General features: G+C 36.2%; 1 protein-coding gene and 1 long non-coding RNA gene across 2 annotated transcripts; both read left to right on the forward strand.

Annotated features, from left to right (window-relative positions):
- Positions 1-1,886: 1,886 nt before the first annotated feature.
- On the forward strand, positions 1,887-24,874 carry LOC110661367 (MACPF domain-containing protein At1g14780). The gene is made up of 7 exons (XM_021819977.2): positions 1,887-2,226; positions 17,307-17,545; positions 21,788-21,989; positions 22,067-22,144; positions 22,232-22,415; positions 23,389-23,555; positions 23,952-24,874. The coding sequence occupies exons 1-7, from the start codon at positions 1,984-1,986 to the stop codon at positions 24,657-24,659; spliced, it is 1,821 nt and encodes a 606-aa protein (XP_021675669.2). The 5' UTR covers positions 1,887-1,983; the 3' UTR covers positions 24,660-24,874.
- LOC131173348 (uncharacterized) lies at positions 2,895-15,584 on the forward strand. The gene is made up of 2 exons (XR_009143652.1): positions 2,895-14,509; positions 14,571-15,584. It is a non-coding gene; the product is annotated as an uncharacterized LOC131173348 (long non-coding RNA).
- Positions 24,875-25,865: the final 991 nt, after the last annotated feature.

Here is a 25,865-nt window from a genome sequence, read left to right on the forward strand (position 1 = left end):
AAGTTATTTTATGTATTTATAATTAGTTATTAATTGTAATGTAAATTATGGTATTGTAATTAATTTGTACATCATGTAAGTTGTAAATTTATGAAATTAGCTTGTAAATCATGTAAATTATGAAGTTTGAGAATTTTGATACATAAATTGAGTATGAATGGTTATATATGCAAATGAGTTGCAAGAATTGAATGTGTGATGAGATGATTATGAAAATAACTGATGAGATTTTATTGTAAAAATATTGTTGAAATTTCAAGCAGGTGAATAGTAAAATACGCCAAATGATAATAGAAATAGGGAAAACTCTGCTGGTTTCTCCATAGAAAAATAATTGATATTAAAATATAATGAGAACAAAATTTTAAAAGGAATAGAGTAAGATAAAATAGAGTGTTTCGGCATCGAGTGTGACATGCCTTGCTCGGCTACACTGTAGTCGGATGAAGGGTGTCACAATTTTTGCCTATCACTAACCTTCTAGTTCTTGTTTAGGCTTCTTCCCGTTTGTGCATCTTCTTCTTCTTCTTATAATTTTTCTCTCATTTTATTTTTCTTTTGTCTATTCTCTCCCCTTGCTTCATTACCATCATTCTCTAGTTCTCCCTCGTACCTCACAAGGTTTTCAATAGCATAGCCGCCGCCATTTGCCTTCTTAGTTCTTGTCTCATGCTTCCAGTGGCTATCATAATTGAAGTTTGGTGCTAGTTGGATAATGGGTTATTGATTTATTATGTTGAAGGATGAATTTTAGAGTTTCTTTTATGCAATTTATTGGATTTTTAATCTATTAATTGAAATTTTAGGTTTTGTTAGGTATGGATATTATACTCATTTATTGCTTGATTCAAGTTTTGTTTTAATGGGTAGTTTTTTTTCTTTGTAATGGATATTATACCATTTGTAATGTTTTCATATACATATAAATGCGAGACTTTTGATTTATGGGTTTGACATTTCTCATTTTGCTTTTGTTACCATTTCTGTTGGTGGACATGCCAAAATATTGAAAGTGAAATCATTCTCTAAAAGGTAAAAAAATAAGTTTCTTCTCTTTCTCTTGTTGTTCTTTTCTAAACCTCAATTATTTTTCCAGGAAATTTTTAGTGTGAAATTTGATTTCTATAAATGAAATAGTAATGCAAGAAATGGGTTGATTTTTTTTTTTTGTCTGTATCTCAACTGTTAATTAACTAGACTAATCACATTCTTGACCCTCACAATAGCATATAAATTATAGAAGTTAGATAGCGAGCTATAAGATCCCAAATAAAACGATACATTTACAATCTTAAGGCATGAATCTAGGATCTCTCTTAAGCCCACCGCATTAATAGTATGATTTTTTTTTATTAATTTTTAATATTTTAATTTTTTTTCTTTTTATGATTCATTTTAGAGTCAATAAATTTGTTTTTAAATAATTAATAATTTTATTAATAAATTTAATAAATAAAATAAAATAATGTTATTAATAAATATTAACAATTAATTTTATAGAAAAATGAGAGAAAGAAAAAAAATAATGATTTTGTTTTGAGAGTTAAGTGTTGAAGGAGAATTTTTTTTTTAATTTAGAAATCTGTTATTATATATTGAGATGATTTTTTTAAAATAAAATTAAAATTAAAAAATTTTATTTTAATAAAATAAAATTAAGTAATTAAAATAAAATAAATATGTTAATTGAGGATAGACAGTGCAATTTATCCTTTTTGCTTTTGACAACACTGTTCAATAATAAAAAGGAGTCTTGAGGCATTAGGTGGTGTAGGTAAGCCGTGGGTTGTCACTGTTGACCTTTGAGCAGCTGTTTCATTGAACAGTCAACACCAAGTGGGACCCACTCATTATTTATTATATTTTGTTTGTTTTGCTCTTTGTCATTCACGCACTGAGACAAGTTAGAAACGCCTCTTTTCTCACACATCGACAATAATTGAAAATTCTTTTATGACAAACTAAGAATCCAAGGAAGAAGAAATGGAAGCAGCAGACCACAAGAGCATGGAGGTCAGGGCCATGGAGGCTTTAGGGAAAGGCTTCGATCTCACCAGTGATTTCAGATTGAAATTTACTAAGGAACGTCTTGTGGAGTTGGATCACCAAAACAAGAGAGATGTAATTGTCCCGGGTGGCCTTACCATTCCTGATGTTTCTCAGGATATTAGATTCGATAAAGGCGACCGAATTCGCTTCAAATCTGATGTTCTTGAATTCAATCAGGTTTCTATCTCTCTTTCAAATGTGAATTTTCTTTGGAGGTTGGTAAATTTGAGTTGAATTTCTGAAATTCAGTTTGTAGTCTCCTTTCGATGAGTAATCTAATTGGGTTCTAAACCCAACTTTGCTCTCTTGCTATTCGCTTTCAACAACACTCTTAAGAGTAGCCAAACCATTGCGTGCTTTTACTGGATGTTACTCCACCTAAATTATGTGAACCTTTTTTGTTTTTTTTTTTTAAACCCATCATTGGATTTTTCTCATTTGTTAAGGAAACCTGCCACTTGTTGCATGTGGGAGTCTTCTTCACTATTTCTTCTATTTATTTATACATTTCTTCTTGACTTAGATTGTGCTCCTTACTGTTCCCTTTTGGTATTTCTTCTATTTCCTTTTTTTTTTTATTTTTTTTTTATTCATACATGTCTTTTTGATTTTGATTTTGCTTCTTAGCAGAAGAATACTGGTGTGAAGTTGCTAAAATTTCGTGAACTGAATCTTAATGACTTTGAAGTTCAATTAGGAGTTTGGGGATTAATAAAGATACTTGGCAGCTGGGTTATTCTAAAAGCCAGTAGTTTGGTTGACTACTGACGGCAAGTTTTCTTTGGAAAAAGCAATTGCAAAGCATGCGAAACGAATCCTAAATCTAGGATTCATTATTGGTATTTCTCTTAGTGTCGGTTTGATTGGACGTGAATTTGAAATTGATTTCTGTTTCAAGTAGAAAATCGTAAAAGTCGATATGATTTCAAATTCAAATACATCATTTGAAATCCATATATATTCAACGGAACCAATGCGGAATGTTTTGAGTAGCTGGCATGATTTTACCTCGCAACCTTGTTGTAGGATGGAGTTGGCATAGCAAAAAGGAGAAGAAAAAGTTAAAAATCGGGGAAATCAGATTAGAAAATAAGAATAATTGTTTGCTGGAAACTTAGGTAGAAAGAATTTAGGGTATAAAGGAGTGACGGAGTGGGTAGCAAAATATTTAAGCACATCGTGAGAATCGAAAAACGGCTTAGCACGGGCTAAGCCAATAAGTTTGGCACACCAAAACTTAGAAGAAAACTTCTGAAATTAAATTGATGAACATTTAGTCCATGTTGCCCTTTAAGGCTACATATTTAGAAATTATTATCATAGTAAAGACAACTTGAAAAACTAAGTTCTAGTAAGGCCTATTGTCTAGATAAATACAAATATTTACGTTTGTTGCTCATTTTATCCAAACTTTTTAATTTTGGACAATTAAACCAAATCTTTTAAAATTAAAGATATTTTATCCAACATCCAAATTAGAATTTGATAAATTATAATTTAGTTCCTGAGGTTGGCGAAATCTAACAACTTGGCCTTTATATTTTCAAAATTAAACAATTTAGTAATTGACATTTGGGAAAACTTATGACTTAGTCCTTATATTTTCACAACCAAGAAACTTAGCTCATGATATTTGGCAAAACCTATAACTTAGTCCCTTAATTTAAATTTTATATTTAAATAGTATAATAAATATATTAATCTTTTCAAAATTAATTCTTCCTAATAAGAAAATTTCAAAATTATTTTGGAAAATTTCTTAAGTTTTCCCATATATGTTTTTTAGATTTTAACTAATGAAATTTTGATTTCTTGAAATAAAATAAGAAAAATTCTTGCATTGGAAAAATGAAGATCCAGTCAAGTTGGGTTTACAGGTAGCAACTCGACTTGTGATATCTCTTCTTGGAGCTATGATCTTCGTGTTTTCAATAACTAAGAATTTGTCTGGGACAAGTTGTGGGACGGAGGCGGGTCTTTGACTTGATAGTTTGTGACCACTAGATTGATCCAGGGAAGCTTGTGGCTTCTCATTTCTCTATCTTAGACAATATATAGAGAAGAGCAGTTTGGTAATTTTTTCTATAATAAAAAGTCAATTGGACAGAGGGACTAAGTTGTAGGTTTTATTAAATCTCAGGGATTAAATTGCTTTGTTTTGCCTGTAAAACTATGCATGATATTGTTATAAGCAAACTTAGCTTGTAGAAGTACATGATCCATTGCTTGTACTTATCTCCATTGTTATATGCAAACTTAGCATACTCTGAATCAAATTTCTCAATATTCAATTGACAATATCAGTTTGTCCATTAGTTTGTGGATGTATTGTGCTATTGAAATTTCTATTGAACTTGAGATAGAAAGTAGTAAGTCTATGGAAACTTCTGTTGTTATTCGTGGTCTTTGTTGTAGGCCAATAAATGATTGCTCTCACCTCATCTTCATCTGCCTGTATGCCTTTAGAACTGAACACAAATTCTAAGAATACAAGCCTTTTAGTCGTAAAACCACTCTTCTTGATGCATCCTACATCGGTTCTGCAGGGAGGTCTTGAGTGTTATATGTATGGGTTTGCAAACCTCCCCTCGTGAGTTAGCTTTTGAGGTGGAGTTAGGCAGATTCATATTATTTGGTATCAGAGCCTCACTTTGTGCTAGTCAGTGGGCTATGTATAAAGGTTCTCTGACGTTCTATGAAAGAGGTCGGGGTAAAGAAGTCATGACCTGAGGGGTGAACAAGTCATGAATGTCCTCTTGAAGCAATCGGGGTCATGACTTGTTCACCTCAACCACTCCCGAAGAATGTTAGGGAACCTTTGTACGTGGCTCACTGACTCGTGTAGAGTGAGGCTTTGATACAAAATGATATGATCTTGCCTAAATTCACTTCAAAAGCTAGTTTACGAGGGGAGATTTGCAAATCCATACATACGACAACTATGACCTCCCTCCAAAATCGATGTGGGATGCATCACTTCTTTAGGTTTAGGTATAATTTGTTTTCTTGAAGAACTTTCATTACCTCTGTCAAGTATTCAATACGCTTTTCTTCGTACTTGTTGTAGATCAAAATATCATCCAAGTAGATTATAACAAACTTTCCAATGAAATACTTAAGTACTTGGTTCATCAACCTTATGAAAGTGCTAGGTGCATTGGATAATCCAAATGACATAATTAACTACTCATATAACCCTCCTTAGACTTAAAGGTGGTTTTCCATTCATCTCTTGGTCGAATTTGAATCTAGTGGTAGCCACTCCTTAGATCAAGTTTGGGAAAAAATTGGGCTCTAGATAATTGATTGAGCATTTCCTTGAGCCTCGGTATTGGAAACCTGTATCAATTGGTGATTTTGTCAATGGCTTGGGCCACGTGGTTGTCAACATGCATTTTCCAATTCCCATCCTTCTTCAGGGTTAGCAATGTTGGGATTGCACAATGACTCATGCTTTTCCGAATGTAAGCTTTATCAGTAAGCACATCACTCCATTTCTTTAATATCTCACTCCTTTGGATTCATCCTGTAATGAGATAGGCTAGGCAAACTTCCCCTTGGAACCATATCTAGATGATGCTAAATGTTCCTCATAGGTGGCAACTCCTTTGGTAACTCTTCAGGAGCCAACCCTTTGAACTCAATCACAACTCCTTCACGGCAATAGGAACAAAGGCTATTGCTTTTGCCTTTGTGTTTGGTTTTGTTTTGACTGTTTACTGGTTTACAACCCCGCAAGTGCATGAATTGTGAATAAGTAACATAGTAATGAGTAGAGTATCGTTCTCACGAGGAATTTGTAAGTACCAAGCTGGACAACAATTTTGACTGTTTAAATTACCGAATATGATGAGAGGTTTAATCTAAAGACGTTGAAAATAAAAGAAGACACATCAGTAAACTTAAATTTAGAAAACAATTTACGAAAACAATTTCAGAATTAGGATTTCACACTTCAACCTTATTATGGACTTAACCTTAACTATTTAACAAATTTAGAATTATTACTTTGATGGAAATTAATCCTAACAGATCTTAAGTCCTCTCTCAAGGCGCTTAAGGTGTATTTTAATTAACTTGAACCCTATATTTAGGGTGATCAATCTTAATTAAAATCTTTTAAGCTTTTTAATTAATTATGGAACTCTACAAAGGATTTCAGCCTACCTCTAGGTCAAATTTTCTTAGTTCAAAATCCTAATTTTCAATATTAATCTTCATCTTTCAGTTCTTTAATTAATATCTTATATCATCGTTAAGTGGGTACCAGCACAAAGCATAGATTAAAAACATAGAATATTGAATGAAAGAATACAACTTAAATTCATTAAATAACTTTAGTATAGATCCATAATAAAAATTGAAAGTGCTACTCTCTTAACCCTAGAATTAAATAAACTACTAACTCATGGTGAGTTTAACAAACATAATGAAATCAAAGTAAAAGGACACAAGATAATCTAAAGAAATAAAACAAGAGAATCTAGAACAAAGATTTATAGCCTTAAACTTTTAAAACTTCAGCTGAGAGTCCTTCTCCTTGAGCTTTGATACAGATTCTCTCTAAATTGCTTAAAAATTTAGGGTTTGGAAGTAAAGCAAACTCTCATGCCTGTTTCGGTCTTCTAGTATTTATATCAAGTGCTTAAAAGTCATGTTTTTGAGTCTCAAAAGCCTTGGAAGTTTGTTCGGAATAAGTGTAGTAGAATCCAGGTCGAAGTAGAAGTCCTGTCTAGTGCAAAGTACACGGCCTGTGTGGCATTACACAGCCTTGACTCATGTAAGTCTCTGAACAACTTCATGCTTCATATTTTAGGGAAGACAACAAATTACACAGGGTCTTGGATGTTACACGGGGCAAACTACACGGCCCGTGTACTGTTGTTTTTCCAAGCTCTCTCAAGTTCCCTTGGCTAGGAGGTTACATGGGTCATGCTTTTGGTTTACACGACTTTTTTGACTTCTAAGCCTGTTCAATTGACTTCTATATATTGGATTTTCATTAAATCACCTAAAAAGATACAGAAAACACGAAATTAAGCGGAGACTATTAAAAGTAATAGAAATTAATGATCCTAAGTAAAATTCATGTAATTAACTATCTAAATACTATGAAATGTAATGCAAAGGTATCTCAAAATACCTATATGATACAAGTGTATCAAATACCCTAAAACTCGAACTTTTACTTGTCCTTAAGCAAAATAAAACTTTTAAAAACTCATTAAGGTACTTGATTTTTTTTGAAAACATAACCAAGAACTTAACTTGCACATAATTGAACTCTCTACGAACTCATATCAATTTTCCTACCTTTAAGGCATTGAGACATCAATGTTTGCTTGTTAGAATTTCATTCCCCTCATGGAGTTTTAACCAATCATTCAACTTATAAGGCCATTAATAAGCTACAAATAGCCTGTTTTACTAGGATAAATTTGAGAAACACTTACTTACCTCAAATTGTCTCTATTATGGATGATTGTGATAAAGTGAGGTGATATATTTCCAACTCCATAGGCATACCTCAATTTCTTATTTTCACTAATGTAGCATGTACTTTTCAAAAGATTAAAAGGTTTTTAATAGGATTGTAACAGGGTTAGAGGGTAATGACTTGGCTGCCAATGAAAAGGTTTTAGGGAATGCAAGTATGAGGATTGCTATCATGCAAAAGTTTCAAATACACTAGGTTTATTTTTCTTTTTCTCTATTTTTGCATGGAAAAGAAGAGCGTTTTCTTGATGACTTGGTTTTAGTGTTAAGTATGCTTGCTTGGTGCTCAAATTGGGACTTCTTTGATTGTTTTCTTGACTTTATTTGGTATTTGTATTCCTTTGGTGCTTACCCCAAACTCGTTGCTTTTAATGGGTTGGAAGGATAATCCTTTTGATATTTTTGACTACATACTTGCACTTCTTTTGATTTTGCATCTTCTTTCCATCTTTTCTCTCTCTCTCTCTCTCTCTCTCTCTCTTTTTTTTCCATACACCTAGCGTACCTTTCACCTATGCACTTTGGCTTCCTCATGGTGTAGGATAAGTGTTTAGGCAAAGGGCTTGGGCAATGTTATGGGTTATCAAAGAAATCATATAAGGGAATAGATGTAGGTTCAAATTGACTTTAAGAGGTGAAAATTTGATTTAAGGTGGCTAAGGTTATAATGAGTTTGTCAACAAAGAATGCTTTAATCATATCTTTATTAAGCATATGCTAAGATTTTGCCTCAATAGGTCTAAGAGATGTGTTCTAGGTTTGGTGAGGCATATCTAGGCTTGTTCATATTTCAAAAATTTTCTCCTAATTTTACAAGTCCAATGTGACAAATTAATAGCAATGAGGGGGGTTTAATTAGTTTGACTTCACTTAGGCAATGGATTTTTCACAAACAATACATTGAAGCTTTTTTGCCTATTCAATTACATCCATTATACTTTCCAAGAGAGATTAATTATTAGCTCATTAAGATTTTTAGTTATAGTTCTAAGATAAAAATTTTTGAAAAAGTTCAAAAATTGAAAAAAAAATTCTGGATTTTGATACATAAGTATGATAAAGGTATAATAAAGCAATGGAATTATTAAATGTGAAATGTCTAAAATGAAATACAATGCATGAATGCACCCCTAAGCTCAAATTTGACATTGTCCTCAATGACAACATATTATACAAGCCAAATACAGATAGAATAAGATAATAAACACACGATATTAGTAAAGCAAATATGTATTAAGGCAAAGCATATAAACATAAGGGCAAAGTTTGTTCAAAATAAACTAACTAGACTAGGTATTAACTAAGACTAAGGCCTAAGCCTGTACAATATCTTAAAATCTATCCTAAGTCTAGAAAGTCTCCAATGATGAGGAAGGTGCCCCCTCGTCTTGCCTCTTAAGAATCATGTCTAGTTTGTTGTGGGCTTCCTGGAGATTGTCCACTATAGCCTTGATCCTGTCGGATAGAGTAGTCTTCAGTGTCCTCATCTAGTTGTTGATAGTCGTCTCCATCTTCTGTAGATACGCAAGGACTGTATCTGCTGATGGTGGTGTGTATGGAGTGACTTAGAATGGTGACCTTGGAGCAGGGGGTCCAATTCTTCTTACTGCTTTTGGGGCTGCTCTTGTGCTTGCAACATTACCCTCGGTAAATCGATAAACATTCTTCCTTCCAATGTGGTGCGCATCCCGATCAAATTGCTAAGGCCTACCAAACAGAAGATGAGATGTTTCCATGTCCACAATGTCATGTAAAATCTTATATTTATATTTGCCAATGGAGAAAGGAATTCAATATTGTTCAGCAACAAAAATTGGCAGTATTATTTTGATCCATGTAATTTTGTAGGGCTCTGGATGCTTTTCAACTTGCAAATTCATCATATTCACAAGTTGGCGAGAAATAATATTCTCACTCCTCCCACTATCAATCACGAGTTAAAAAAAATCCTCTCTTGAACTCTGCATTGAGTTCTAAACAGATTTTGGCTTTGAGAGTCATCAGCTTTCTTCAAAGTCAACAAACTTTTTTTGAATCATATAGCGAAAGGCACTGGCATCAAACTCTTCGCTCTTTAGGGTCACAAATGACCTTTTCCTCTTCAGGATCACCACTTTCAACATGCTCCACGAGTGCAACTTGCTTCTGTGAAGTACATTCATTGGAACGATGCTTTGGTTGTTCACATTTGAATCACTTGCCTAGAATTGGTTTGGTATGGGGATTGGAGTTGCTGCTCTTCTCCTCTTCTTTAGGTGTTGCAGGATTCAGCTTCTAGGAGTTAACTTGTATTTTTGGCTCTGTTGCAGGAGTTTCAGCAATCTGCTTGTTGTTACCTATCGCAAGGGTTTTTGCGGTCGGCTGGACGAGCTCTCACCGAAGTGGGAAAAGTGAGGAGTCGCCACTTTAATTTTGAGGGAAATTAAAGAAAACCATTTTGAAAATTAAAATCCACTTTAAAAACAAAGATTCTAGGTTCAGAGTCCGAATACGGGTGGGGAAGCTGTTAGGCACCCCACCTCGTCCCTCAACGAGGGTAAGCAGTTTTAATATTATGCTCTTTATGAATTGATAATTTAGGGGGGTTAGAATGATGATGTTAGTCCTTTGTTCGGATAAAAGGAATATTTGATATTTCACTATTTAGGGTTGCCCAAGAACACGAGTACGTGAGATGACCCTTCAGTGAATAGGCGTCGTGCAATGGATTTTTGTTTGAGGGTTAATTTGTATATTGAAGTTGTAATATTTTAATTTGGATTTAAGTTAAGAGAATTCGGATAAGAACTCTTTCCCGATCTCTTAAAGTGTTTTGTTTAAAATTTAAGCGGGAGATTTCGGATAAGGACTCTCCTCCGATCTCTACATATTTTATTAAGATTGTTGTCTGAGAATTCGGGTAAGAATTCTCCCCCCTATCTCTTAGTTTATTCTGTTTAAAATTCAAGTGGGAGATTTCGGATAAGAACTCTCCTCCGATCTTTGCATATTTAATTAAGACTCTAGCCGAGAATTCGGGTAAGGACTCTCCCCCGATCTCTTAATGCTGAGAAGTTTAATTGAGAACTCGGGTAAGAACTCTCCCCCGATCTCTTGGTGTATTTAAGAATTTAAGTTGAGAACTCGGGTAAGAACTCTCTCTCGGTCTCTTGGTGTATTTAAGAATTTAAGTTGAGAACTCGGGTAAGAACTCTCCCCCGGTTTCTTAATATATTATGTTTTAAAAATTAGATTGAGTTCGGGTGAGGACTCTCCTAAGGACTGTCCCCCGAACTCTTAATGTGTTATGTTTTAAAAATTAGACCGAGCTCGGGTAAGGACTCTCCTCCGAACTCCTAATGTGTTTATTAGAATTGCATTTTATAAGAACTTTAAACTAAGGATTCTAGTGACCGAGGGCGCAAGAAACCTGTGCAAAGCTTTTCTAACCCACTGAACCTTATAACTAAAGGGAGGATACAAGACTGAACTTCTTGCCGATCTTCTACGCGATTGTCTTATCAGAACTCTTTGATCCGATCTCTTTTAATTGCTCACCTGGAATCCGAACTTATCTTGATTCCCGATCTATTATATTATCACCTAGGCTTGTTCCGTGGCCCGACCTCATAACTTGTTCGTTTGACCTATTCTCGCTTCCAGCCTATTCGACCTTTTGTTACACCTATCTTTTTATCATTTTTATTTTTTTGACCTGAAAACTCTCATGTCGAAATACCCCTGCCTATATTCTTTTGAGTATTTACTAGTTGCTTGTGACTTGAACGTCTACTCTCGAAGAAAATGAAAACTAAATGACGATAAATGGGATTTGCGAATAAATAAGAAAAGGCACAGGAGATAATTTCGGGACTATTCTGAGACTTAATATAACTGGATGTAAAAGAAACTTTAAAAGTAGATTTGAGAAAACGAACCAAGGGTATTTAACAAAATGACAGTGTAGATGCTTACCTGTGGAAAAGTTGAGGAGACAGATGAGCTGATTCCGGTATCCACGAATCTTGAAGGAGTGGGAGCTGACGGCCGAATGACCAGGACTTACCCAAAGTAATGGGAAGAGGTCGGAACAAAGTTGAACTCGAGGGGGGGGGGGGGGGTAATGCCAGATACTAGTACGGTGGGAATAAGGTGAAGATGAAGATGGTTACACTGAAACTAAAAAAATAGAAGTTTTAGGACTTAAAAGTTCCTTTGGATGAAAATACTTAAGAAAATTGGTTTCTGAAGTTTCTCAACACTTCGAAAGCTCGGAATGACAAGTAGCAAGACTGAATCAAATTTCAGAGTCTTTCCACTATAATCACCACCTTTTCATTTTTTTTTGTCCGTCCTTTCTACAGTATTGCATGCAGGTATTTATAGGAAACTGGTGCCCATAATGAAGGGTTAGGATCTCACCAGGGGAGACGGAGGGTTTAGATTCAAAAGGACGTAATCTGATGTCTGAGAATTAAAGAGAATCAAAATGGAGGGTCGGGATTCCGTTCTGAATATCCGTCCTTTCTTCTCTTAATCCAACGGCTCAGGGTCTTGCCTTACAAAATGGATCCAAAGGCTAGGAATAAAAAGCGCCGAACCTGTCATCTGCTTTTTGATCTGAGGGCTCCGGATCGATCTTTACGATTATGATCAACGGTGGAGATCGAGATGTACAGGACTGCGTTAACTGTTTTGGCGTGTGGTGAGGTTCTGATCATGCCTGTAATGCTTTAACTAATTCGGATATGACGATGAAGAGAGTTGATTGAAAGTTATTTAATCTCTCTATGCTTTCCGATCTTAATTTTCTTCCGATCTCTCTATTATGAACCTCTCCTTTTCCGATCTCTCTCTTGTATCGGGTCTCCACTCATTTCCCGATTTCTCCCATTCTAGATCTTTCCCTTTTATCTAACTTGCATTGGTCAACGTAATAAATTCTTCAGTTATCGATGCATCCGCTTCGGGTTCTGTATGCATAAGTGCCAAGGTCCTATATATATGCAGCGATGGGAAATTATCTTCACACCTCACTTTTCCTTTCTTAGTTTGTTTTCAAAGCACCCCTTTCCTAATTTTAGCTTTTCCGGTGATAATTTTAATCATGATGCCATTTTGATTTTTTTCCGACTATTTCCTTCGTCCCTCGCCTGAAAATTTATGACCCCGGCAATCGGAGAGCCATAAGAATGTTATCTAATGACAGTGAGGGAACCAGACTAATTTACCGATCAAGATCGAAAGTGACGGCCGTGTCGATCTCGAATCGGTCTATCGGTATAATCGGTAGACCGATCTCAGACAAGAGGACTGCTAATTTCAATCTTAATGTCGGTGACTGCCTCTTGAAGTTCATTTGGCTCCTAATCATATCGGGCGTTCCGACTGCAGCTCGGTTCTGATCAATAACATCGGTGATGACTCCGCTCAATATCATGAGTCATAGTCACTCCATCTGAGCTGTACATCTATCCAACATTTGTGATTGGCTTTCTGATCAAACACATCTTTTGATTCAACCACAAGACTAGGCTTTGACATAGGCCTGCATTCCGGGCCTCGGAGTAGTCTCAAGCTAGGTAGAATGTAGTGCTGATTTTGAGAGATTGCTCAAATGATGTAATCCGATCTTTTGAAATCGCCCAAATGATGTAATCCGATCTTTTGAGAAATAAAATGAAAATTTTATTTGAATTTTTTTGTTTTGTTATCGCATTAGTTATCTTTTCGATCTCAGATAAGTGTGTCCGATCTGATCCCAAGACGAATCGTCTTTCGGCAATCCGTGGGTTCGGAAATTTATTCAATTTGATGACCTTAGTTAACCGATCTCATTTATCCGATTTTTATTATGTTTCTGGAACCTTCTTGCGACGTGTCAAAGAAGCGGCCGGGTTCCGCTAACCGATGCGTCGCTTAGGACTTCGTGAGCATTTAATGCTCAGACGGGTATAAATAGGGGAGGGGTGACTTATTTGCTTCCTTATATCATTTCAGAGCTTCCTTTAGCAATTTCAGCACTCCTTTTCGTTTTTTAGAGTTTTCAGGCACCGATTATACTCCGATAAGGATTTTAATCTTTCCTCGGTTAATTTTCTTTTTGTTTTCTGAAAATGAGCGGTACCGAGGGTCAGAGAGCTGCGAGCCGCCTTCCGTCCATATATTGTGGATCTCTGAAGAATGCGATGTGATTAGATCAGGCGGACGATCCAGCATGGCCATCGTTCCGGTTACTGGTCCGGCTACCCGACCGAAGCGAGGAACCTCTTCGAGAAGGGAAAACCTGCTAGTCAATGAGTTGCCGTCCGTCCTGAGAGAAATCGATCTCCAGTCCATAAGTCAAGAGTACAATTTGCGGATTGACTCCTTTGAACTGATCAAATGCCATGGTGACCTTTGGGCCGATCACTTCTTTAATGAAGGCGATCTCATCATAGTATACAAAGAGCAGCTGAAGGCCAGACTCCGTTTTCCTTTGGATGAATTTTATAAGGCCGTCATAAAGTTTCACCATGTTTCGGTAGCTCAAGTACATCCGAACTCCTGGAGGACTTTAGCAGTTTCAGGGGCCTCTGCCGAGCCAAGAAGTTGGAGCCCACGGCTAAAGTCTTTGTCGAGCTGCATAGGCTTACCCGAAGGAAGAATGACGAATTCTGGTTCTTTCAGGCGAAGCTGAACTGCGCGCTTTTTACCGATTTCCCTTCTTCATTAAAGAATTGGAAGAACCGGTTTTTCATATTAAGGAGCAAGATTCCGAACGGCTTCGAGGGTATCCCACGGAGTTGGCAATACTTGGTCGCTTCAATTCCAAAGAAGATCACCCCAAATAAGGACGAAGACGCCATGGTGAACGATTTAAAGACTCAGGCGTCCACCCACAAATTCTCGTGTTTAGATGCGGTTATGGCCGAACTGACGTGGTGGATGATGCGCCTGATCACCGACTAAGACAACGAGCTTTAGCTATCTGACCTCGGTCCTGGTACAATCCATATCTCTAGTCTCTAAATCTTAGCGAACTCACTGACTTTCTCTCTGTGTAGGTATGGCGGGTGGCGAGGCTTCTAAAGAGAGCCGCAAGCGAAAGAGGGAGGTCTCCCGAAAGGTAAGGGCGATGAAGGAGGCCACTGCTACTGCTGCTCAAACTGCTCAGCGAGAATTGGTAGAAATATCGAGCTCCCCTCCTCGACCTCAAGAGCAGCCGGTCTCTGAAGTAGAGGTTGCCGTTTCTCCACCTCGGCAGATTGAATGTCCGCCTCTTCCGCCTCCTCTGATCTCTTCCAATGTGGAAGGAGAGTCTTCTGGTCCCAGTGTTAGGACGCTTTCCCAAGGAGCTCAACTTCTCATCCAATGACTAGAGAGGAACCGTTCTACCCGAGGGAACCCTGGCCTAGCCAAGGTCATGGGCACCTCCATCTGCTTCCAAGAAGATCGAAACAGATTGGCAGAGGAGAGCATGAACAATATTTTAACTCAGACAATGAGTTTGGGCTTGGAGGCTATTGAAAATCAACATGTGATCAGAGAAAAAGCCCATGTCTTAAGGAAGGAGATTTTTAAGGCGGTCCAGGATGCCTCAACTGCTAAGGCTCAACTCTCCTCTGCCAACGATTACATTGCCGGGCTAGAAGATCGGGTGAAGCGTTGCGAAGATAGGGTAGCCGAAGTGGAGCAAGAACTTGAGGTCTCCCGAGCTGGTCGATTTGCCGATCTCGCTCGTTTTGCCGAGGAACTTCGGGCGAAGGAGGAGGAGCTCCAGGCCAAGGAGGAGGAGCTCCAGGCTAAGGAAGAGGAAAGCACAACAAAAGAGGCTGGGGCATATGTGAACGCCCATAATGACCTCCTGGCCGAGCTGAGGAAGCGTTATCCTGAGGAGGACTTCTCCTGGATGAATCAGCTCATTCCAGAGGCCTAAGCGGAGAGCGATGAGGAGCCTGAGAGAGAGGGAGAGGATGACAGAACTGATAATGTACCCAGGGAGCAGGTTGGGAGAGATCCTCCTGCTGAATGACTTGTATATTTTATTTTGAAATGAATTGAAGTCCTCTTTTTATTTACGTTCAGTTTTTTGATGAGATCGGAAAGTGTCCAAATTGTCCGAGTACTTAATTGATTGAACGTAGTTGAACATTAAACTTGAAAGAGCCTATTAATTAGAGTATAAGAGATCGAAAAAACATTACACGTGAACATGAGATCGGACTAAGTCATGACTAAATACCGGGTGAAACTTTAAAATAATAGAATTGCAAAGATTTGACATTGACTTGAACTTTTAAGATCGGAACCATTATTAGACCGGATAGAAACCTTAACTTCATTTTAAAGAATATATGGGGCATTCAAGCGAGAAGCCCGATCATAACATTTAGTCAAGCGAAGCTCTGTGATGTTTGCACACAGATAGATCGGAAAACATTGGTAGGCAAGATTAGATGGTCCGGATGCCCAATGTCGACTCGATTTCATCTGACAAAGACCAAGAGATCGGAAAACTATTTAACTTGAGCGTGAGATCGGTCTGTTCCAGGGACGAGCAATCGGTGAGTCCGGAAAAGCCATTTGTAATCGAAGACATCGGTTGAGAGCGGATAATAGACTTTCGATTTTAAGAGACCCTTGCCTTCAGAGGTCGGCCAAAATATGGTGTCTACATTACCTTTGCTTGCAGCAGCTTTAGGAATCTCCGAATAATTCTTGTGATAATTATCTGTCTATTTCTTAGGACATAAAATCCGAATTATGAAATGTGAGGTATTAGTGGAAATTAATGAATTGGTGGCATGCGCTAATGTGTTTTCATTATAGTTCCCCTTTCCCCAGTATAATTTTCTAAAAGTTCAGAAAATGACTTTCCATTTTATAACATGAAGTCATTTTCCCTGAAAATTGCTTGACTTTCCTTTGATTTGAAAAATTGTTTCGTTGACTGATTTTCCTAAGCATCCAAAATATAGGAAAGAAGAGAATAATGTTTTCAGAAAAAAACTTGTGTGAAAAAACCAGATCCTTAAGCATCATATGTTTCTTCTCTAAGAGAAAAAAGACATTATTTTTCGAATCAAGAAAGTTTATGAATAAACTTAATGAGCACATACTTAGCTGTTTGTATTTTCTATGCCTATCTGTAACTGGATTCCAGTACTTGTAAAAGTGACTCTTCTTTTTGCTTGTAATTTTAATAATAACGTTATGGACACTGATGCATAAAGTTAAACATTTTGATGTCAACTTAACGATTTTAGATATTTTTCAGGTTAGTCGAGTGAGTTGTTCATTTGCCTATTTATGAGGTATATCTATTTATATAAACAATATTTTAGCCAATAATTCATTATGCAATGGTTATTTAGCGGTATGAGTTTCCTTGGCAGATGTTACAGGAAGAAAAAAAAAAAAAAAAAGAATGCAAATAATAGTGCCATTGCGATTTAGGTTGCTACACTACTCATTTCAACTACGGTAAATATATTTTCAATTGTGGGGGGAGGGGGTATTGTTGATGATCATGTTGTCAAAATACTTGCAGACTACTCATCTGCAAGGTACAGCATTGAATTTGTTGTTCTAATCACGTCTTCTTCTTTCTCCTCTTTTTACAATTAATTTCTTATTCTGAATTTTATTGTAAGCTTATGTGTGCAAATTCATTGCAACTAATATTTTTTTTATTCCTTTTTATTTTTCATTTTCATTTTTATTTTAAATCTATATGAATTTATTCATAATAAGCAGTAAATTTAGCTCATCTTGCTCTAAGTTTTATAATTTCCTTGCAGATGTCAGAACTACTTAATCAGAAATGTTCAATACATGGAAAGGTTCCTTCAGGATATCTTAATTCCATTTTCGATTTAACTGGAGAGTGGTTTCGTGATGCTTCAGATACCAAGTATCTCGCTTTTGACGGTTATTTCATTGCATTGTACTATTTGCACCTAACAGCATCTCCTCTAATATTGCAAGACAAAGTAAGAAAGTCTGTTCCACCTCGTTGGAATCCAGCATCATTGGCTAGGTACCTTTTCAACATTTTTAATTAAATAATTATCTGAAGTTAAACACATGGTGAGATAATCTTGTGATAATACCTCCGTTAGTAGATCATTTTGATCTAATCACAAGAACATATGTTCCTTGATTGACTTTATTGAGCTTGGCCATGAATTGAATTATGGTCCTGGCCACTAAATGTAGAATGAGAACTTAAAAGAAGTATGAAATGATTGAAGATAGCTGAAAAATGAATTTAATTTGGAGCTCAGATTTGCTAAACGTCACCTGTGGATAGTGTTTTTCTTCTAGAATAGAATAAATTTTAGTTAATATTTTCTTTAATTGATCTGGTTGAATGTTAACCTTGAATGACTTTTCCTTTTATATATTTACACGTATATTGTATAATACATAAAGAGTGCAGATTTGTATACGAGGTTTAAATGTTTTTGAGTTTTTATTATATGTTTTGAAGTAACTGGTATGCATGTATGGTGCACTTGTACCTTATGATTCTATTCCCAGTAGGAAAAATGTGAATAATTGTGATTACAACTTTTGGTGACATATCAATCAATAATAATTAAAGCAGTTCTGCAAAATTGTGAAGTAAGATATCTTACTTGCAGTCCTACCTGTGCTAGTGATTTAGAAGCAATTGGAGATAAAAGTTGGCTGATTTTGAGGTTTTCCATGATGATTCTCTTGCATAGGTAAAAGGTAGTGCATAATTGACAAAGGAAAATAAGAATAAATATGAAGGGAAAATAATGAGCAAAAAAATTTGGAGAATAAGAAGAAAACCCTTGGTGCGAATGTTACCACAAAACGTCCACAATATAAACTTTTAATAAACTTCTATTCTGTTCCATTGAAAAGAGTTTTTACAATCCTTTTATAGACTTCAAAATATGTGAAACTTCTTGCGAGTGTTTTGTTTCTTGAAAATGAAAAAAGTATCATATATATACACACACCCATGGCATATATATATATATATATATATATATATATATATATATATATATATATATATAGATGCACACACACCATGGCAGTAGATAAGGGTGATTTGTGAGTGATGGCAGTGTGACTTGGCAAGGTTAACGGCAGGGTGGGGGCTTAGCTTTGTAAGGTGGTGGAGGTATAATTTTGGCAATGGTTTAGTAAGTGGTGGTGGGGAGGAACAACAGGTGTATTGTTGGTGATGATGACTAGGGGTGGTGGTGATAATAGTTGTGACTTTTGAGCGTTAATAATTTTTCAAGGCTCCAGGAAATAGGAGTGGTTTTAGTTGGAAGTATTGACCCAAAAATATCCAAAACATTGGTCCCAATGTCAATTATGACGATTTGTTTAACAACTATCTTCAACATTGATGTCTATTATGACTAGCCTAGAGGATGTGTGTGCCCAAGTACCATAGATGATGCAGACTATACTTTATGTATAAGATTATGAAAGAAGGGAGCAATTTATAATACAAGAGGGAGAAACAAAGTATTTTGAAAATATTAAGTGGCATTTAAACAAGTATAGTGATTATTAAATATTAAGCCGAATACATCATTTCACCCTTGAACTTTATTAAAAAAAATCTCATAGCACCCTAAACTTTTCAAACGTCCCATAACACACTTCAGCTTCTATAAAGTGGAATTAAGATATATTTCGGATCCTAGTCAGCAGAACGCATGTATATCCACATCAACTTAATTAGTCTATGTTACTGCATTTGTATTTCACGCTCTCTTATCTGGGGAGAGCAAGGATGTCTTAATTCCACTTTTAACGAGTTTAGGTGTGTAATATGACGTTTTAAAAGTTTAGGGTGCCACGAGGTTTTTTAGATAAAGTTCAGGGGTGAAATGATGTATTCGGCCTTTATGCATAAAATGTAGTCTATGTCAACAGTTGAGGTGTTTGGCTTTGCACATACTGCCTTTAAACTAATCTTAGTTGACTTCAATATTGAACTCAAAGTGGGTATTTATAATTGATATGTGAAAAGAATTGGCGATGATTGATGCTTGGACCGAAAGTTTTGATTTTTTTTAGGTCATTACTCATTAGCCAATTTAGCTAACATGTTTATAGCTTTGTTTTTCCAAATGTTAAACATAAACAAAATATTGCAATTATACCACTACCAGACATACTCCTACAGCACATTGAATTATAACAATCTATCTTAATATCCATACTAAAAAAGTCAGAAGGGGGGAGCCAAATTTGTTCACCACTACATTGGTGTGAATAATATTGCAATAACATCTTTAGTGATGCCACTGATGCAGAATATATTCCTAAAGATTTTAGGATTACCTACTTTAGGAAAAAACATAGAAAATAAGAATTTTTAGAGATTTTTATGATTGTGTATCCTTAATTAGATTAGGGTTCCTTATTAAATTGGGATTTTTCAATTCCTAAATAGTTTGGGATCCTCAATTCCTAATTAGGGTTATTTAAACACTATATATAGCTATAGAGGTACTCATTATTTTCAAGTTATGACAATTTTATATGATTAATAATATTTGGGAGAATTAGTTCTCTTTTTAAGGATTGGTCCTTGATTTCTTGGTTCTTTCCTTTTTTTCTACATCAATTTTGGTACCAGAGTCCAAAATTAATCCAAATTTCTTTAGTTTCCGCAAACTTTCAAGCCTTCAAACTTGTGTTCATGCCTTCTAAATCCCACCCTTCCACTGTGTCGTCCCAATTTCCTTATGCCTTTGTTAAATTTCGGCCTTTAATTTATTGATTATTCAAAAAAAAGAAAAAAAAAAAAAGAAGAAAGAAAAACTTCGTGAAACAGAGAAACCCAGAAAACGATCACTAACTTTTGCCCTTCACCACTGCACCATCTTCCAGCCTCCCAACTGCCATGCCGCCACTGCCTGACAACTCGTTGGCCTGTGGCGAATCTAAAGCTACTTTTCCGGTCGCCTAAAGTTGGCCGGATACCAAGATTTGACTGGGTCAAGTGTCTACCTGAACTTCAACCCCTCGGAATTTCAATATTTCCGGCCATCTGACCTTTCCAATCCCTTCTCCGACCACCGATCTTCCATTTCCCGTTGTCAAAACCGCCATCCGACTTCCCAGTTGCAAGATTTTGTTGGGTTGGGTTACAAACCCAATGGGTAACAAGGAAGAGCTCCCTAATAGCTTTGGTGAGCTTGACCACTCTTGATTCTAATACTACTTGGATCACACAAGAGGAGTTTCAGACTTTAGATCCTTCTCTCTTGGATGCTTATTTGCAAATCAACTCTATAAAGTCGAGTTCTTTTCGATTAAAGGGGAATAATGTAGAATATATTCCTAAAGATTTTAGCAGTACGTACTTTAGGAAAAAATATAGAAAATAAGAACTTCTAGAGATTTTTATGGTTGTGTATCCCTAATTAGATTAGGGTTTCCTAATTAAATTAGGATTCTTCAATTCCTAAATAGTTTGGGATCTAATTAGGTTATTCAAACACTATATATAGGCATAAAGGTTCTCATTATTTTTCAAGCCTTGTTATGATAATTTTATAAGATCAATAATATTAGGGAGAATTAGTTCTCTTTTCAAGGATTGGTCCTTGATTTCCTCGATCTTTCTCTTTGTTCTACATCAAGTACAGTAACTTAACTTTCTTTCAACCACAAAAGGAAATAATATATATATAATAAACTCGTTAATTGACTGAAAAGATTGTGCTTCCTTTTAGAAGTCATAACACTAGCCTTAGCTTCCCAAAGAGGGTATTTCTCTTCTAACCATGAAATATTTATTGTGTCCATTATCTCAAAAAACTCATTGTAGCGGACAATTTGCTTGCTTGTAGACTTTGTTATTGAAGGATCTTTTCTCGTGCAACAAACAAATTCTAACCTTAATTATATTGTACAAAGAGAAAGGGAACTTGAAACTAAAGAACAAAGAGACCAAACTCTCAGCCAATGGGTTTAATAACTTCTTAAAAATTCTGCTAATTAATTATTGCTATCAGCTGCAGCTCTTTTATACTATAAATATAAAAACTGGGTAAAATCAGATCCTATTGCTCAAATAAATCTCTAATCTCAGCTGACAAGAATATCTTAATTGAAAGGGTTATTGACTTTAACAATCCTGGATTATATGCACTTGTCCTAATATTAAAAAGTAAAATAAAGAAGCAATGCTTTAGATATTATTGTCTAGGGTTATATGAGCTGCATTAGTGTGGCACATTGATGATGCATGCTGATTAATTTTGTTAGGCAGGTTCATCCGAACATATGGTACACACATAATAGTAGGGATGGCTGTGGGAGGTCAAGATTTAATTTGTGTTAGACAGAAACCTACCTCGCCAATTCCTTCTGCTGAGCTCAGAAAGCACTTGGAGGATCTTGGGGACTTTCTATTTTCTGATACAAGAAGCCTACCTCTATTACAAAGGAATACAAGAGATAGCAAACAAAAAGTATTTATTCGTCCTCTAGCATATGATGTCATAATTTTATCCATATTGATGGTTGATGAAGTGATGTCTTCCTATAGGTTCCTGAGGTCTTTAGCCATATTAGGCAATCAAACACGGTGCCATTGACCAGCATTGCAGAAACATCAAACAAGGATGTAAGTTGGCAACTCAGGATATATTGCATGTGTTCTGAAAGGGACTATATATATTTTTCTTTTAACTTGTTTCTGTAATGTGGACAGGGCCTCACTATCATTTGTTCAAAAAGAGGAGGTGATGTATTCTCACGCCATCACTCCAATTGGCTCCAGACTGTGCCTATAAAACCAGAAGCAATTCTCTTCAAGTTTGTACCTATTACTTCTCTTCTAACTGGGATTCCTGGCAGTGGTTATCTTAGTCATGCTATCAACTTGTATCTCCGTTGTAAGTTCTTTAATATCCAACTAGTGAAAAAAAAAAAAAAATTATAGGTATGATATTATTAGCCAATACTTCAGAGCTTTGGTTGTCACACAAGTATTCTTTGGTAACAATATTGAATCATTAAGGTTATGAAGATTGTACACTAGCTTATGATATCCTTTTAGGAGGTCTATGATACCTAGAATGGTGCATGTTTCTGTGTGTGAGGATGTATTGCATTAATCCAGCTCATCTATTGTGCATTCTTTTGCATTATTAGTTATTATTGTGCCTCAATGTTCAGAACATGGACAGGGGGTTGATTTGTAACGCTTCCTTCCAACTTGAACTGACTTCAGTTGAGCAGTGAAGCTCACATTCTCCCAGAACTATTGATGAGGCTCACGTTGGGTTATTTCTCCATAATTGGACCAGCACTCCAGCAGGATTAGAGTTTGAGAGACTAAGCCATAGTTATAGACTTCGTGGTCTGCATCTTTTCATTATGTAGACATTGAAAAATGAACAAGGCCATGCTGCAAATATGGTTTTGCCCACAACGATATCTTGTTTCTTTTCCATGATTCTGTTATGCAATCTCAGTGTTTTTTTTTTTTTTTAATTTCCATTTACACTATACATGTTCACGGCTAAGAGGGGAAAAGGAGGGAGGGAGAAGAAGAAGGGCGGTGGGTTGGGGGGGGGGGGGGGGGGGGGGGGGGGGGGGTTGGGGGGGTTGGGGTTGTGTGGTGATGGTTGGTGGGTGGTGTTGTTGTGGGGTGGTGTGTGGTGTCTGAAAGGGAGGGGAAGGGGAAAGCAGCATTTGCACTACAAGGCAGTTATTCAACTCTTAGGCGACCAAGTGGCATCTTGGCATCATTTTAACATCAGTGTCAATTAGTCATTTCCTTGCAGTCAATGGATTTATTTTCTTCTTCACCCAAGTTTTAGTTCTGCATAAAATGAAAATGGTGTGTTCCTTGTCTCTGTCCAGACAAGCCTGCTCCAGAGGATCTAGAGTACTTCTTGGAATTTCAAGTTCCAAAGCAATGGGCACCTATGTTTTGTGAGCTGCCTCTGCGACACCAAAGAAGAAAAGCTTCTTGCCCTTCCTTGAGATTCAGCTTTATGGGTCCTAAAATATATGTTAGCTCTACCCAGGTACTACAGTTACAAACTAAGTTTTAGATGTGCCACTATTTGTTAGCTTGTTTAAGTTTGCTTCATTAGGCATATGTTCTTGTCCAGTTGAAACAAATGATGATGCTTCTGGTTATTGTTTATAATCTTGTTGGCATCTAAAATTCTGTTGTCTTTAGAATTACTACTGCTTAAGTTTTAATTCCTTTTAATTCATCTTTGTACGTACAAATGAAATGTGAATATTCTATCATCCTCTCTTTGAAGGAGCATTCATCGTTCTATCCAAGTTCCAAAAAAAATTTTACTTCATATTGCTGCATTTCCAGAGTTAGTTTTACATGATTAACTGTGAGAATAGCAGTCCAAGATGCAGCTATCAATAATGACGAGTTTCTTGACCTTGTAACGATTCAGGTTTCAAGTGATCAAAAACCTGTGGTAGGCCTACGTTTGTACTTAGAAGGGAAGAAATGCAATCTACTAGCATTACATCTACAGCATCTTTCAAGTCTTCCAAATATCATGACCTTCCCATCAAGAGACACCACCATATGTAGGCCGTGTCAGTGGCGAGGCTCTGATGATTATAAATCTGGTGACCAGTTCTTGGAACCCATTAGATGGAAGAGATACTCTAGGGTGTGCACATCTGTTGTTAAGCATGATCCCAACTGGCTGCAGGGAGATTCAACTGGTGTTTTTATTGTAACTGGTGCACAGCTCCTTTGCAAAGGGAAGTGGCCTAAGACAGTACTTCACCTTCGTCTGCTGTTCACACACTTACCGAACTGTGCCATCAGGAAAACAGAGTGGGCTGTTGCACCAGAAGCGTCTCACAAGTCAAGTTTTCTCACTAATCTGAGCACCACTTTCACGTTCACTCAACGAACTGTCAGTGGTCCAGAAAAGCAACCTCCAGCTGCACTTAATTCTGGAGTCTATCCAGATGGTCCTCCTGTTCCAATTCGCTCTGGAAAGCTGCTTAAGTATGTAGAGACAGCTGAGGTAGTGCGAGGCCCGCATGATGCACCGGGACATTGGTTGGTGACAGCTGCTAAATTAGTAACCGAGGGGGGCAAGATAGGTTTGCATGTGAAGTTTGCATTGTTAGACTATCAATGAATTTCATCTTGTGCATATTGTTGAATTGATTTTAAATGCTCTTTTTTTTCCCTTTTTTTTTTTTGTTAATTTCTATGTTTATAATATTCTTTCCTATGTAGGCGTCCCACCCCATAGTTTGTACAGAAGAAAATGACGGAAAGATTGTTTTTATATGGTTGAGATAGACTTCAGACGTTGTTCCGTTTAATAATGCTTGGCGTCGTTGCTCACTATATGAGAGTGAATGAAAGTCTCAAGCTATATAACAAACATTGTGGACATTCATATGATGAGTAAGCCGAACCAGTGATACTTATGATATGTACATGGAGTTTACTCTTGTTAACGCAATGACATAAAAGTCATGCTAGCGTATATAATCCCTGACCTGAGATAACATAATTATTTTGTATATACGTAGTTTGAGTTTGATATTACTTTCATACTTGTACTATGTATGAGCATATAGGCATGTGTTGACTCCTACTAGTTATATATGGAGATAGGTGTTAGTCAAGATGGGATTCGTTACCCTAAGTAAATAGGGATTTTTAATTGTTCTTGATGTTTTAAATTTCTGACCAGGGCGGATAGATAAAGAGTTTCTGATAAGGAAGTCTGATTAGTCAAGAACTAGAATTAAAACAGAGCATACAATTCAAAGCAATTGGAGCTTGATGTAAAACATGATTCCAATTAGAATTGAGATTTTGTAACGGAGAGATTCTAGTGCATGGCATGTATGACCAAAATTTCATAGATTAGAGATATAATGCATTACTAATTGGGTAGTCATAACAAATAATGCTAAATGTCAATTAATACTTATGAGAATTCGAATGAAATGGGGATTTCATTCTAATTTTGGAACTGTTTTAATCTCATTGCCAATTAATTATGAACCTAGCATGACTTGTTGATTAATTGACCACGCATGCAAGTATATTGACCAAGACATAATTAGTTTAATTAATTGACTAAAGAGTTTAGTTGATTAATTGAATAGACAAACTTAGTTTGCGATAAGATTGCAAAGTTCCTAGCATGACTTGAAACTAAATTTATCTATGAAAGTCCATAAGTTAATATTTAATGGTTTAAATATAAACTTGAAAATTAATTAAAGGATAAAGTTGAAATTTTGATAATTTGACTTAGTCAAATGTTGACCTCTTTGACTTAGTCAAAGTTGGAAGACCATTATTAATTAATTAATGATGATTA

Source organism: Hevea brasiliensis, chromosome 2, assembly GCF_030052815.1.
Source record: "Hevea brasiliensis isolate MT/VB/25A 57/8 chromosome 2, ASM3005281v1, whole genome shotgun sequence".
Classification (NCBI taxonomy): Eukaryota; Viridiplantae; Streptophyta; class Magnoliopsida; order Malpighiales; family Euphorbiaceae; genus Hevea; species Hevea brasiliensis.

What these genes read in the sequence shown, in the direction of transcription:
- LOC110661367 (XM_021819977.2), top strand. Translation starts at nt 1,984, where the DNA reads ATGGAAGCAGCAGACCACAAGAGCATGGAGGTCAGGGCCATGGAGGCT. An exon ending in CAAGAGATAGCAAACAAAAA is followed by an intron (nt 21,990 to 22,066) that starts GTATTTATTCGT and finishes GTCTTCCTATAG; the next exon opens with GTTCCTGAGGTCTTTAGCCA. An exon ending in TATATGTTAGCTCTACCCAG is followed by an intron (nt 23,556 to 23,951) that starts GTACTACAGTTA and finishes GTAACGATTCAG; the next exon opens with GTTTCAAGTGATCAAAAACC.